Genomic DNA, 12,649 nt, shown 5'->3' on the forward strand with positions numbered 1-12,649 from the left:
GAACAAGTTTTCATGTTGTTTTTTTTTGTTTCATTTGGTAGTAAACAAACATTATTCACAAAATTATATAACCGTAGTCCTATCACTCTAAAAATAATATGTGCTAATGATATAATCGTTACGCACATTTTTTATCTAAATACATTTTAATTTGTTGTAACTGAATACAACTCGATAACAATTAATTTGTATGCGGACATGCGGTTATTGGCTATAGGTTTAGCGGTCCCGCTTTTAATTGACACTTCGCAGTAGTTTTTACCCATAGTATATTTTTGATGAGTGTCGTATTACAGCTAATCCGCTTCTATTGGTTGCTTTAATTTATTTGATCTTCGTTATCGTATACGAAGAAATAAATGCAGTTCATGCTTTGCTGGGTAGGCTATACCATATTCTAAAGCCAGATGTTATGTGCCAGCAATTTTTATTGGCAATTGTTTAGGTTTGGGTATTTTCTAAGTACAGTTTTATTGTGTTTTCTGTGTTCTGCGCCATTACTTAACTAAACATAGCTTGGCGATGCAGAAGCTTAAACCACTGCTGCGGATGTTCCGCGTTTAACTGCCATGCTAGTGAGCTTATGTTCAAGCACCCTAGGATGAACGTGATTAGCCACATACTAATTGAGTAAAGTTGTGAATTTTTTATTCTTACTGTATTTTCATTTGTGATATTTAAAAACATAAAAAGAAGGATTATTCCTGTAATAAAACAAATCACTTTAAAGAAAATATACCAATCGTCGGTGTTTGCAATTTATTGAGGCAAAAACTGCATTAATGTTTCTTAAATCAAAGTTTTTGTAACACTCTATATAAATTCATTTTGCAAATTAAAAAATGTGTAATACCTTGTATACATAAACGGGATGTAACATCCCTGACAGTTTGGTTGTGTACATTGTTTCTATGAAATAAACTCAATCAACAACAAATAGGCAGTTTAGAAGAAGCATTCGCATCTGCGTTCGTTCATTCTTCGTAAAATATCGGAAACTGTTTGTCTAAAGTTGTCGATTGATTCGACAGGTTTCTTTGTCTCAGCAAACCGCATTTCATTTGACAACATGATTCGTATGGGGTGTCGAGTATCAAAATAAGCTAGGAATATATTATAGGTGTTATGCGAACTTTTACGGTGATTAAATAAAGTTTAAACCTGATTGTTGATAGACGGTCATTGTGAACTTGTATGGCGATATTCATGGTTGAATGCGCATTTTAATATCTTATAGTTATTCTGTCAGAAAAGAACAGATCAGCAGCAGATACGATAATGAATAGCGATATAGTATAGGTTGGGGTAAGATGGTTCGCGTTTTCATTCTCACCCTGTTTGTTAGTTAACAAAGAATATTTATTGAATTATTTTACCGCATACTCACAACTCTAAAATAGCATTGTTACAAAAGCAAACTTGGGATATTGTGTGTTAACGGTATCCATCTTCCCCCACAGTAGTATTTTGCAAAGACTCGTCTTGTTATAATTGTTGTTTTTTTACCACTAACAGTTTTATACGTTCGTGCTTTAGGGTGACATATAGTATCATATTAACTATGCGAGAGAAGTTGAAATATAATGTTACACTTATAAGTGTGAGCTGCTGCATTGCATTGTTGGTTCCCGGTAAGATGTGTACGAATATCATATATTCAACGATTAGGTGTTTAATCAATTCAAAATATTACTCTGATGACATAATACCATAACAGAAAACATATCATAAGTTTTATTTGTCTCTTTGAATACAGTAATGCAGATCATATTTATTAAAATAGCGAAGAAAATTAGCAGCAAAGCGACAGTCGTTAAAATCATGCTAACGGGAAACATCTAATTGAGTGAAAGTATCAAATAAACGCGTGGCTGCTAAACCCATATTACAGTTAACTTATGTCGAGCTGCAAATGAAATTAAAAGAAACGTGTGCGTAAAGTACCATATATTAGAAATATAAGCTATGGATGTTACGTAATAAACTGTGCTTTTTATTTCAGTTTCTGGAAACTCTGCAGTAACAGATAATACAGAGATATCCGGAAGCACTTTGAGACAATGGTCGCCTTGGAGCGGTTGTAGCGCGTCTTGTGATAAGGGAACACAAATGCGATGGAGGCGTTGCAACACAGGAGAGAACTGCTCGGGTACAGTAGAGCAGACGAGGCAATGTCATGAACTTATTTGTCCATGTAAGTTGTAACTATAACATATTGTAAGAATGGAAAAGCTTTGTCTGTTGTTAGCGTATACCACCCTCCTGCATATTAATAAGGTAAAATGGCTGGAGTAAATATCTGTTAGTTGGAGTTTTATAATAAAAATTTTAACGAATTTATAGTAAGTTTATTTTTTTTGATGTTTTATACTAAATATTTCCACGAATTTGAAGTCAAGTTATGTTTATTGATGCTTTATAGTAAAAACTTAAAAAAAATGTAGTACATTTATTTTTGTTGATGTAAAAATCTAAACAAATTTACAGAAAATTGTTAATGGTGATATAAAATTAGCAGATTTGTTTTAAACAGGGCAGCAGGAAACATTAAACTTTTGTATCCATGCAGCATATCTTGGATATCCTCGTCTACACTTTGCTGGTCATTTAGTCGTTGACACGCCAACTTCAAATAACTTTCGTTGTTTATTTAATGCCAAAGCTTTTTGTCCAACGTGTAATACCGAGCGCTATGAGAGTGTTATGTCGACTATTTTAACTAAGGTAAGTTTTCTATCTGCAGCGTATTAATGGTATAGTTGCTTTGTTAAGTTCAACAGCCACGCTCTTAACTGACGCTCTTTCCCAAAACCTTTTTATTCATGGCTTGTTTTTACGACTGTTGTTTTGCTGTTAATTCCCTTCTCTTCGTTCTTTAAATAACATATTCTTTTTTTTATCGTTTTCGAAGAGATAAATACAAAATTATGGTATAGTGGGGTGGAGGAAGATGGGACTTTTTAAATTTTTTTTTACGGACCGTTTTCGAAGAGATAAATAAAAAATTATGGTATATTATGTTATCAAAAAAATATGGAAGACTGAAAAATAAACGATTTCGCTGTAAAAACGAAAAATCTGGATGTAATTACCACCCCGCATAATCCGCTTCGAAGTTGCAATTGTTGCCCTGTTAAAAATAAGACAAATTAATATTTTCGCACTAAGGACATTTTTCTAAACAAGGACAATTATATTTTTTAAAATACAAATCTTGCAAAAAAAGAACGGTATGAGAGCACTTTCATAAACTGACTAACACATTGTTTAATATAGAATGGTCCAACATTGCGAAAACACTACTTCGCCCCCCTCCAAGCAAATGCAATGGGTACAGGCCACTTTTATTTCACCGAAGCTTTTACGAAGTCAGTTTGTTGGGAACCTGGGAAACCATGTTCGAAATCGGATCCGATCACGAATCGGGCTGTGGGTTGTAAGTATTGAAACTTATTCGATGTGAAATCAGTGTGTACTGATAGAAACGCGTTTATTTAAAAAAAACGTGTAGTAGGGCGGGAGAAGATAGGACACCTTTTCATTCTATTGTCTCGTTCGATTTTGCAGTAAACGAAGAACATCCAAAGAATTTTTAAACCTTATCCTCACGACTTCCATAGACCGTTGTTGGTTGTTTAAAACACGATCTGGATATTTAGTTATAATGTGTTAAAGTTTTCCCATCTCCCCCCACTGTACCATACAATAACTAGCAATCTAAATTGAGCTTATGCTGATTTTTTTAATTACCAAATGTTTTAAATACTTGATCCTTAATATCGTTATCGTTCCATAGACACAGTTCCAGGTCGAATGGTAGATTTGGATCCAGATTGGGAAACTGCTCCTGAGATGGTGGGATATGACTTACATATACCAGGTGTCTTAACTGGGACTTGTTTGAATGGAGCAACAATTATGATAAACAAACGAGTGGCGCATGGAAGGTATAAATGACATGTGTTAGAGCATACAAACGGACAACAATAAATTTTCTATAAGGATAGAGGGTAAATGGGAAGGTACCAAAGTTTGAAAGAACGAAGTATTTCTAACTGTTTTACTTTTTCTAACCCCTTTTCTTTTATTCTATTTGAATAAATTTCAAAAAAACACGTTTTTAACCCAATTTTTCTACACTGTAAATTTCGTTTTTATCTTAACATGAACAAATTATTCAGGGGTGACACGGCAACCATGGGAACAATAAAAACAAAGATTGTTAACATTAAGTGGTTGGATGGTTATTACAAGAACAAGTTTAATAATTCTACAAGTTTATCACTCATATTCTATATGGATATATTGTAAGTATGCGCTTATAGATTAATATTTTAGTTAACTTATTGTATAACAGGTTGGGGTAAGATGGTACATGTTTCATTGTCCCATATCGCTCCATTTGGTAAACTTATATAACCATATTCTCGCCTCTAAAAGAGTGTTTTTTTAATTTTTAAAAACACGATTACGAAATATGAAATATTATGTGCTAACAGAATCCATTTTATCCCACAATACTACACTAACCATAAGCAACCAAACACAATTTTACCCGTTGCATCCGTAGTAGTGTTAAGCTGATCCCTATAGCGCTGTAGCAATAACTTTAATACAATATATTTTCCCGAATTTTTTCCGAACTATGTTACTGTAACCTGTGATACGAAATAAAGCCTTTCATTTATTATTCAGTTCGTACGCCACAAGTCGTGGGCGGGTTGTTGGGACAATAGGAATGACTTCAGATGACGATCCGATAAACTTCTACGGAGGGCGAGTGATGCGGTGTATTCCTCCAACATTGAAACGGAGAGTAAAGGAATCAAGGGAGATCCCTTTTAGCTTTGATAGAAAAAATAAAGTAAGACTAAAATGGGGAATTTATTTGAATGTGTGAATTAATGTAACTTATTTATAGTGGGTGGGGAAATATAGGACACCTTTAGCACATAATATCGGAATATCCCAATCGTTTTTAAACAAAATATCCAAATATCCTGATGTTTTTTTAAACAATTAACAATGGTGTATGGAAGTCGTTAGGATACAGTTTTATAATTCTTTGATTCTTCTTTGTTTACTACCAAATAGAATAAAAAGTCTCCTATCTTACCCCACCCTGTTATATTCTCGGGAGGCGGGGCAACGACAGTCGTTAACACGAGTGTTCATACACTTCGTACCTGCGTATGAGTGTGTGTAACTATTTTTATAGGAAAATGTTTTTTAGGAGATGTTCTCGTATCAACCACTGTGTCACACTGCCCAAATTTTACGTCTGTTTATTTTACCTTTATAGCTACAAGTATGTGTAGCATGCGCAAGTACAAAACGATGTCCAATATTTTCAGATCGTCGTATTGGACATGGGAAATGGAATAAGGTCAGCTTCAAAAGGAAACTTTTCGATAAAATATCTGAAGCATATAGATTTAGTCGTGTACCCGGAATCTGTACACAAGGTTTGCGGGAAATGGGATATTGAGTGTTTGTCGAAGTTTATTCATTGTGGTGCAGAGAAATCGGTGTTCCTTCTTACGAGTGGTGGTAAACTGGATTATCTACAAAAGTCTAACGACTGGTAAGACAGTTTCTTGTTTAATGTCGAATATAATTTTCCATAAGCGTGCTGAGGTTCTACGGCGAGGCGCGCAATTAAACATGGCAATAAAATTAGTACGGTATTTTTGTAACCAACACATAGTAGAGTGGGGTAAAGTGGGACATGGGGTAAGGTGGGACATTTTATTAAAATTCTTTTTACTGGTTCCCCATTGGACGGTAAACAAAACAAAAAACGATCACTGGTTTTAACTTCAATTTACGTATATCTCTATATATAAATCATTTTTTTACATTTCCCATCATCAGGTACACAAAATATGGCGGAATAGTCGAGGTTTCACTGAAGCACTTGAATGATCACACGTTGAACTTATTGCTGGACAATCGAATCGGTCTTGTTAACCGTTCGTCTGTTGAAGGTGATCATCCATCGACAAGCAAGAAACCTGCTTATACATTATGTGGAGTGTTCCCTTGGTTGTGCAAATCAAACCCAAACGTTTCTTGCAATTTCGTTTCCCTAGAAGATCCTTACGGAATAAATTTTAAGGTTTGGAAATTGAATATTTCTGTGTATCCGTTTTTCTGTGAGATTATACAACGAGTTGTAAATCAATATGTCCAACGTTATATTGTGGAAAAAACTGCATTTTATCGAGTTTCTGCTGGTGCTACGAAATACCTAATAGACACTTTTTTAATAAATTTCCGACGTTTCGATGTTTTACTTAGTCGAGGTCATTACCGTATTATCTTGATATTTTACAACAGCCAACTGAAAGATTTACGAACCGTTTAAGTCGCGGTGAAACATGGAACATTACAACGGTTACTACAAGCTATGGTCGACCATTAAAAGGTGGAGAGATGGAATTACGTTTAATTAACACACCGCATGCTGTTCAACAATGTCATCTAGACAACGGGGTAGGTATATGTTATACTTATTTTGTCGGGGTGTTGGGATAATGGGTCAAATCTGGTCTAAATCCCAGGTCTTTAAAGACCTTACCCATACAGGATAATATATGATAGACCCGATTCGCGGCGGCCGTGGTAAAATCTTGCTACTATTGTAGACGTATGTGTCTATAGGCAACTAACTGTATTTGCCCAAACCCAGTATTCTCTTATGGATTGTTGAAAAAATCAAAAATAATTACCCACAAAGTTACATACGCAATAGCTAGTATGCAGGCACGAGATGTGTGAAACGAAAAATCCGTATTATAACGACTGTCGTTAATTGTTCCGTCAGGCGAGGATAAATAAAATAAATCATTTATTCATTTTTAGTCATCATGTCCCACGAGGTTGGCGGTCCCAAAAAGTGTTTTGAAAATAAGCGAACCAACTTTAAGTGATAATAATGGACTTGCACAGTTGTCGGTCACAGTGATGAGAAGTCCCGGAAATCCTCGAAAATGTGGCATCGATGGACAAGTACGTATATATGCCATGAGAGAGTACATAGGCTAAATCCATAAATGTTGTTGCTTCTTGAACTAGGCATAATGTAAATATCTTTCAACGGTTCGCTTGGGGTATGAAAAACGTAGTGTATTTCCGACGTTTCTTTCGTCTGCCATTCGGCAAGACATCACCAGGGAATGTGTCGTTATAGTTGTTATAACACGGGTGTTTTGTCACCCCTCATGCCCGCTGACGAGTTACCACTATATCTGGCAAGACATTACCAATTTTCTGGTGATGTTTTTACGGCAGACGATAAAAACGCCAAAAATACACTACGGTTTTCATACCAGAAGATTATAAGTACTGTGGTACTGAGAGGGAAGATGGGAAACCTTTAGTACAATATATCCAAACATCCTGATGGTGATTTAAACAATTAACAGCCTATAGGAGCCGTGAGGATAAGGTTTTATAACTCTTTGAATGTTGTTTGTTTACTTCCAAATGGGGCGAAAAAATAAAGTGAAAAAGTATCCAATCTTTCCCTACCCTACTACCTATACTTACAAGATGGACATATAGTTATATATTTATGACTGGATTTTTAAAGGCAAATAATAAACCTTAATAAACTAATTCTAATTTTTCTTACCTATAAAGATCAATCTATTTCAATACGTTTCGTACCTTTACCTATACAAGTGTCTATGCCCATTAATCCTCGTTAAACATTAATTAAAACAATCTAATTTTAGCTGTACGCTGCTGGTTTAATCGCCAAATATTCTCCGCCAAATGGAGGGGATAAAGTAACGATAGGCGACGGCGGAATGTTCACTAACGGGTTAAGAGGTCCACTGAATCAACGGGCAAAGAAGCAATGTGGGCTTGATATTGTAAAATCGACCCATAATTTTGCGTTCCGAGTTTTTAGGTAAGATCAATATGTTTTTGAGTTCTGACATTAGAAATTGTAAAAATTAAAACATTAGGTATACCAGCTTATCTATATTGTATATAATTGTCACAAGTCCGTCACTGATCCTCATTGTTGGACGCTTGCGTCGCAATCAAAGTTTACAAAGTTCGATGACGAAATATGGACATGTGTTCTTGGGCAAGACAGCACTTATCAAATATTGCTCCAACCCAGACTGTGTAGAAAATCCCTCATACAGAATAAAACTTTCATATATAGTAGGGTGAGGAAAAATGGGACACTTTTTCATTCTATTTTCTCGTTCCAGTTGATAGTAAAAATAAACTATCAAGAAATTATAAAACCACATCCTCACGACTTCTATAAACTCTTATTATTGTTAAAATCATACATAGGATATTTGGATAATATGTGCCAAAGGTGACCTATTCCACCCCACAGTGCTATAACGTCCTGCCATGTTCTGTTTGTCATCTCCAAGCTTTTTATTCACAGTTCCCTCCCCGCCTCTGTTATGCGGAAAACATGTCCGACTTGGGTTGACGACATCAGACCTATCTTTCAATATTATTATAATTTATTTCCAGTGATGCAAGATCACGACATCATTAACTTAAGGGATATAAACGACGTAAGGTAAATATATTAAAGGTCTGGCGCCGTGGTATTATGATTAACGCGCCTGCCTTTAAAAAAATACAAAAACAAACAAAAATGTAATCACCAACAAAGTTAAATAAGTGGTAAATCGTAAATGGGCACGGGGTGTATGAAACAGAATACCTGTATTATATAACGACTGTCGTTGCTCCGACATGCAAGATAAATTAATTACATTTTTTTTTCTTTTTTTTCACATTATGAGGAACCACATTAAACCCATTAAACAAGTTTGACTCAACCCCTTTTAAATTTCGTCTAATGATACCCAGGCGGCAACTGCACAGAGTTAATATGTCGATGTTTGAATACGACTGGAGTCATCCCAACTTCATGCCGACCACTCGTGACCTTTCACCTGATAAGACGGAAATCGTAAGAAGGTGGCTCGAATGTGAGATGAATGGAACACCTGAGAAACCTCGCGTCGAAAATAAAAAGTAAAATATTTTAACATCATAAAATGAAATGGAATAATGTGACCTTTTTTTAACTGTATTTCCAAACTAGGAATCTAAAAACGGTCAAAACGTCAATATGCGGAACACGGGAAAATCTTCGAGCCACAATGGTGGATATACGAAGTATTCTCCAGATGGGTATTTGGCTTGAACTATATACAATACCACCTTACATGACAGCCATGTTTTCACTGAAACGAGAACTTGTACAGGACGTTTATACCACGCTTAAAAGGTGGCCTATGATATTTTGTGTCCGGCAAAAGTTGTTAACGCGCCATCAGCCTTCCGCAAAGAAGTGGCGGGTTCGAGACTCTACGCTGTTCCAGTAGTTGTACATGTCCCAGTACAAGACACTTGGACTCACACACGCTGTTCCAGTAGTTGTACATGTCCCTACGCTGTTCCAGTAGTTGTACATGTCCCAGTACAAGACACTTGGACTCACACAGCAATTACTGCAAAATATTGTTTGCCTGTTGTAGTCCGAATTGTCAGCCACAGATAACCAAAAATCAAACCATAATCACCTATAAATTTAAACACGTGATAACTCGTTAGTGGCACGAGGCGTGTAAAACCAAACGCCCGTATTCTAACGACTATCGTTATCCAGCCACACGACGATAAATCAATTACACTCAATAATTTATCTGTTTGCCCTGCACATTTTAACTCTAATGCTCTCAGTATTGCAACGGAGGAAATGCTCCACATGATCCTAGATGCCAATGTTCTTAACGCTGTGGGTGGCAAACCAAATACAACGGATGCTCACTGGCTACCAAACTACCCAACTACATTTCCATCTATAGATTTCTATCAGGTATTACTTCTCCTTTATTGAATGTTAAGGGTTATACCCTAAATCGTCGTGTCGGCTTAGGAATTATCACGTATGCAAATTTGTGGGTGATTATTTCTATGATGTGCTTATTTAATTGAACCGCTCTATATTATATGAATTTTATTCGTTTTATCCTCGCGTAACGGGGTAATGGTAGTTGTTATAAGGATGTTCTGTTTCATAAACTTTGTGCCAGCATAACACGTATGTAATTTTGTGTTTATTTAAAGTTAAATACTGTACCATATAGCTCCTGCATTGGTCAAATAAAAATGGTCTTTCGGTTGCAGATAAACCCCGGCTTATGGCTTACATTGGAAAAGTTTTCAACTTCGATTGTGAAAGAAGTTTTTAGTGAAATTGAAAAACCTTCGCCACTGGCGGTCCAGGAGGCACTTCTTGATATTGCTCTGCTGTGGCGACATCTACCGGATGACACAGGAGGTCGCATGAAATACTTGGAGCAGGGTGGCGCAGAAATTTACTACGGTAAATATTACATTAATGTGCATTTAAAATATGAAAAAAACAGAACTCGTAAGAATTATACCAAGATTTACCTATTATAATAAATTTGCAAAACAAGCAAAGTATGCAAACATACTATGCTAAAATACCACATTAAATATGTGGAATTAATTTAGATGGTTAATTTTCAGATTCAGCTACAAAATCAAACACCACCGGACCAGTGTGGCTGCGCAATGCTGTGTCAAGGGAAACTTTCCCTGAGGTTAGATGCTTAGTTTAAGCTTAGTTTATTATGTGTCTTTGGACAAGCCGCTTATGGGCGAACCCCAATATTGTCTCACCGTTTGGCAGAAAAAACATCAATCTTTTAAGATCACAACCAAACAACTGCCAAAAAAATTCTTGCATACCTAATTATTAAATGAGTTCAATATTGAAATATTATTAATAATTTCGTATAATATTATAGGCATTGGGAGATTTTGATCAAAAGAATTCAGACTTTTGGGAATCTGTGTTTCAATTCGTGACAAACCAGTTGGATGAACCTGAGATCGCAGATGTTTACACCTTTGGAGGATTCTACGCTCACGCCATGCTGCGTTTGATCCAAGCAGAAGCCTGCGTTAAAATGGATTCACCCAACAACACTGTGTTTACCGGTGCCCCCACGAGACAGTTCGGACCAGAGCAGTGGTATGTGACCAAGGGTCTGAGCAGTGCAACTTTATTTCCCGTCCACGGTTTAAAATCTGCGATCGAAGCGCTCATGGAAGTTGTATATGAAGGAGAAGGCGGCACATCTTGTGCATCGGTTGCACAGAAACAGGCAATTACCCCAGCACCGTCTCCGAAAGATATTTCAAAAACTAAAACTCTTACTCACTATGTAAAATTCCAAGAAATAGTTCACGGCAAACGCTTGGTAGAAGTTGATGAGGTTCAACCACAATGGCCAACTGATGTCTGCTTTCAGATATCCAATACAATTTGTTCTTGTGTGAACCATACCAACTCTACAGTGAATGACTGCCCGCACTTTTGCTACATAGGGGAACCAATGCAAATTGCAAAAACTGACTCAGTGTGGCCAGGAATATTTCTTCATTTGAAAAAGTTGAAAAACGCCACTGCAGAAGCCAAATACCAATCCCACAAGTTTAATGCTGAGTACACGAGTTTGCTTCAATGTTTAGGTGAGTTTTGTTTATATTTTGAAACAGTTATATTATAGTGGGATAAGATGGATATCGTTTAACGATATTAGGCTATCACCTATTTCCTATAATTGTGTTTTAACAATCGACAACGCTAGTTTAGATTCGCGAAGCTATGGTTATATAACTCTATAAATATTTTTAAAAAATGTACCATTTTACTCCAATCTACTACAATATTCGATACTTTATTTGGCAACAAACTAATCAAAACTACAACTTGTGCAGAAACCGCAATGAACGGAAAGCCAACAAAGATGACAACGTGTATGGGTGTTATGTATGAACTTTCAACTACCGGCAAAACATTAGTTAAAATACCAATCTATAAAAGTTCGAATTCTGGTACCGTTTTGCCAACTTGGACCTATATTAAAGAGAGTTATAAATTAAATGGATTAACTAATACAGTTCCAACAAGCCATGTTGCTGTAAAGTTTTGTTAATACTTTGGTGCAATGTATATTATATTTAAACTTGTAAATTTTAAAGGTTTTACCAATAATTTGTTTTGCACAATTTGCGCGGTATTTCAATATTGTTTATTTTCTTGTACAATGTTTTCGTTTAAGTTATTTTGTTTGCTTTGTGCCCATTTATACATTCTTGTTATAGCAACATGGTAACAGGAAAAAACAATATGAGAACAATGTGCAATTTTTGATCAACAGGTTGTCATAAAATATCCGTGAGATAAAAAGTCCCACAATAAAAATGTAGTCAACAAACATGTTATTGACGAACATAAAAATCACAGACGATATATAACCGTTCTGAATCCTGGGCAAAACATGGATAAAATTGAAAAAAAGGAAAACAATAGAAAAATCATGGATTAAACTTGGGCTTAACATGGAAAAAATCAATACAACTTCTAGGCAATCATGGACAAAACGTAAATAAAATTGATAACTTATAATATTTATAAAATATAAAAAAAAATTTAGACAAATCATGAAGAATATATTTTTAAAAAATGGTAAAAACAATAAAAAAATATGGACAAAATATTGTTAAAATTTGGACAAATCATAAACCAAATATATTAAAAAATAATTGCCAAATATTA

At 35.5% G+C, this 12,649-nt stretch overlaps 1 protein-coding gene across 1 annotated transcript; it reads left to right on the forward strand.

Moving 5' to 3' along the window:
* The first annotated feature begins 88 nt into the window (after positions 1-88).
* LOC149737580 (uncharacterized) lies at positions 89-12,518 on the forward strand. The gene is made up of 20 exons (XM_089875351.1): positions 89-1,631; positions 2,003-2,194; positions 2,570-2,724; positions 3,277-3,436; positions 3,797-3,947; positions 4,182-4,307; positions 4,696-4,864; positions 5,355-5,584; positions 5,875-6,118; positions 6,340-6,495; positions 6,865-7,011; positions 7,740-7,918; positions 8,420-8,560; positions 8,857-9,024; positions 9,095-9,280; positions 9,736-9,871; positions 10,183-10,381; positions 10,552-10,625; positions 10,833-11,559; positions 11,809-12,518. Exons 1-20 carry the CDS (start codon positions 1,562-1,564, stop codon positions 12,024-12,026), a joined length of 3,828 nt encoding a protein of 1,275 aa, XP_089731477.1. The 5' UTR covers positions 89-1,561; the 3' UTR covers positions 12,027-12,518.
* The last annotated feature ends 131 nt before the right edge of the window (positions 12,519-12,649 follow it).

The sequence above is a fragment of the Ciona robusta genome, chromosome 3 (assembly GCF_009617815.1).
Source record: "Ciona robusta chromosome 3, ASM961781v2".
Taxonomy (NCBI): Eukaryota; Metazoa; Chordata; class Ascidiacea; order Phlebobranchia; family Cionidae; genus Ciona; species Ciona robusta.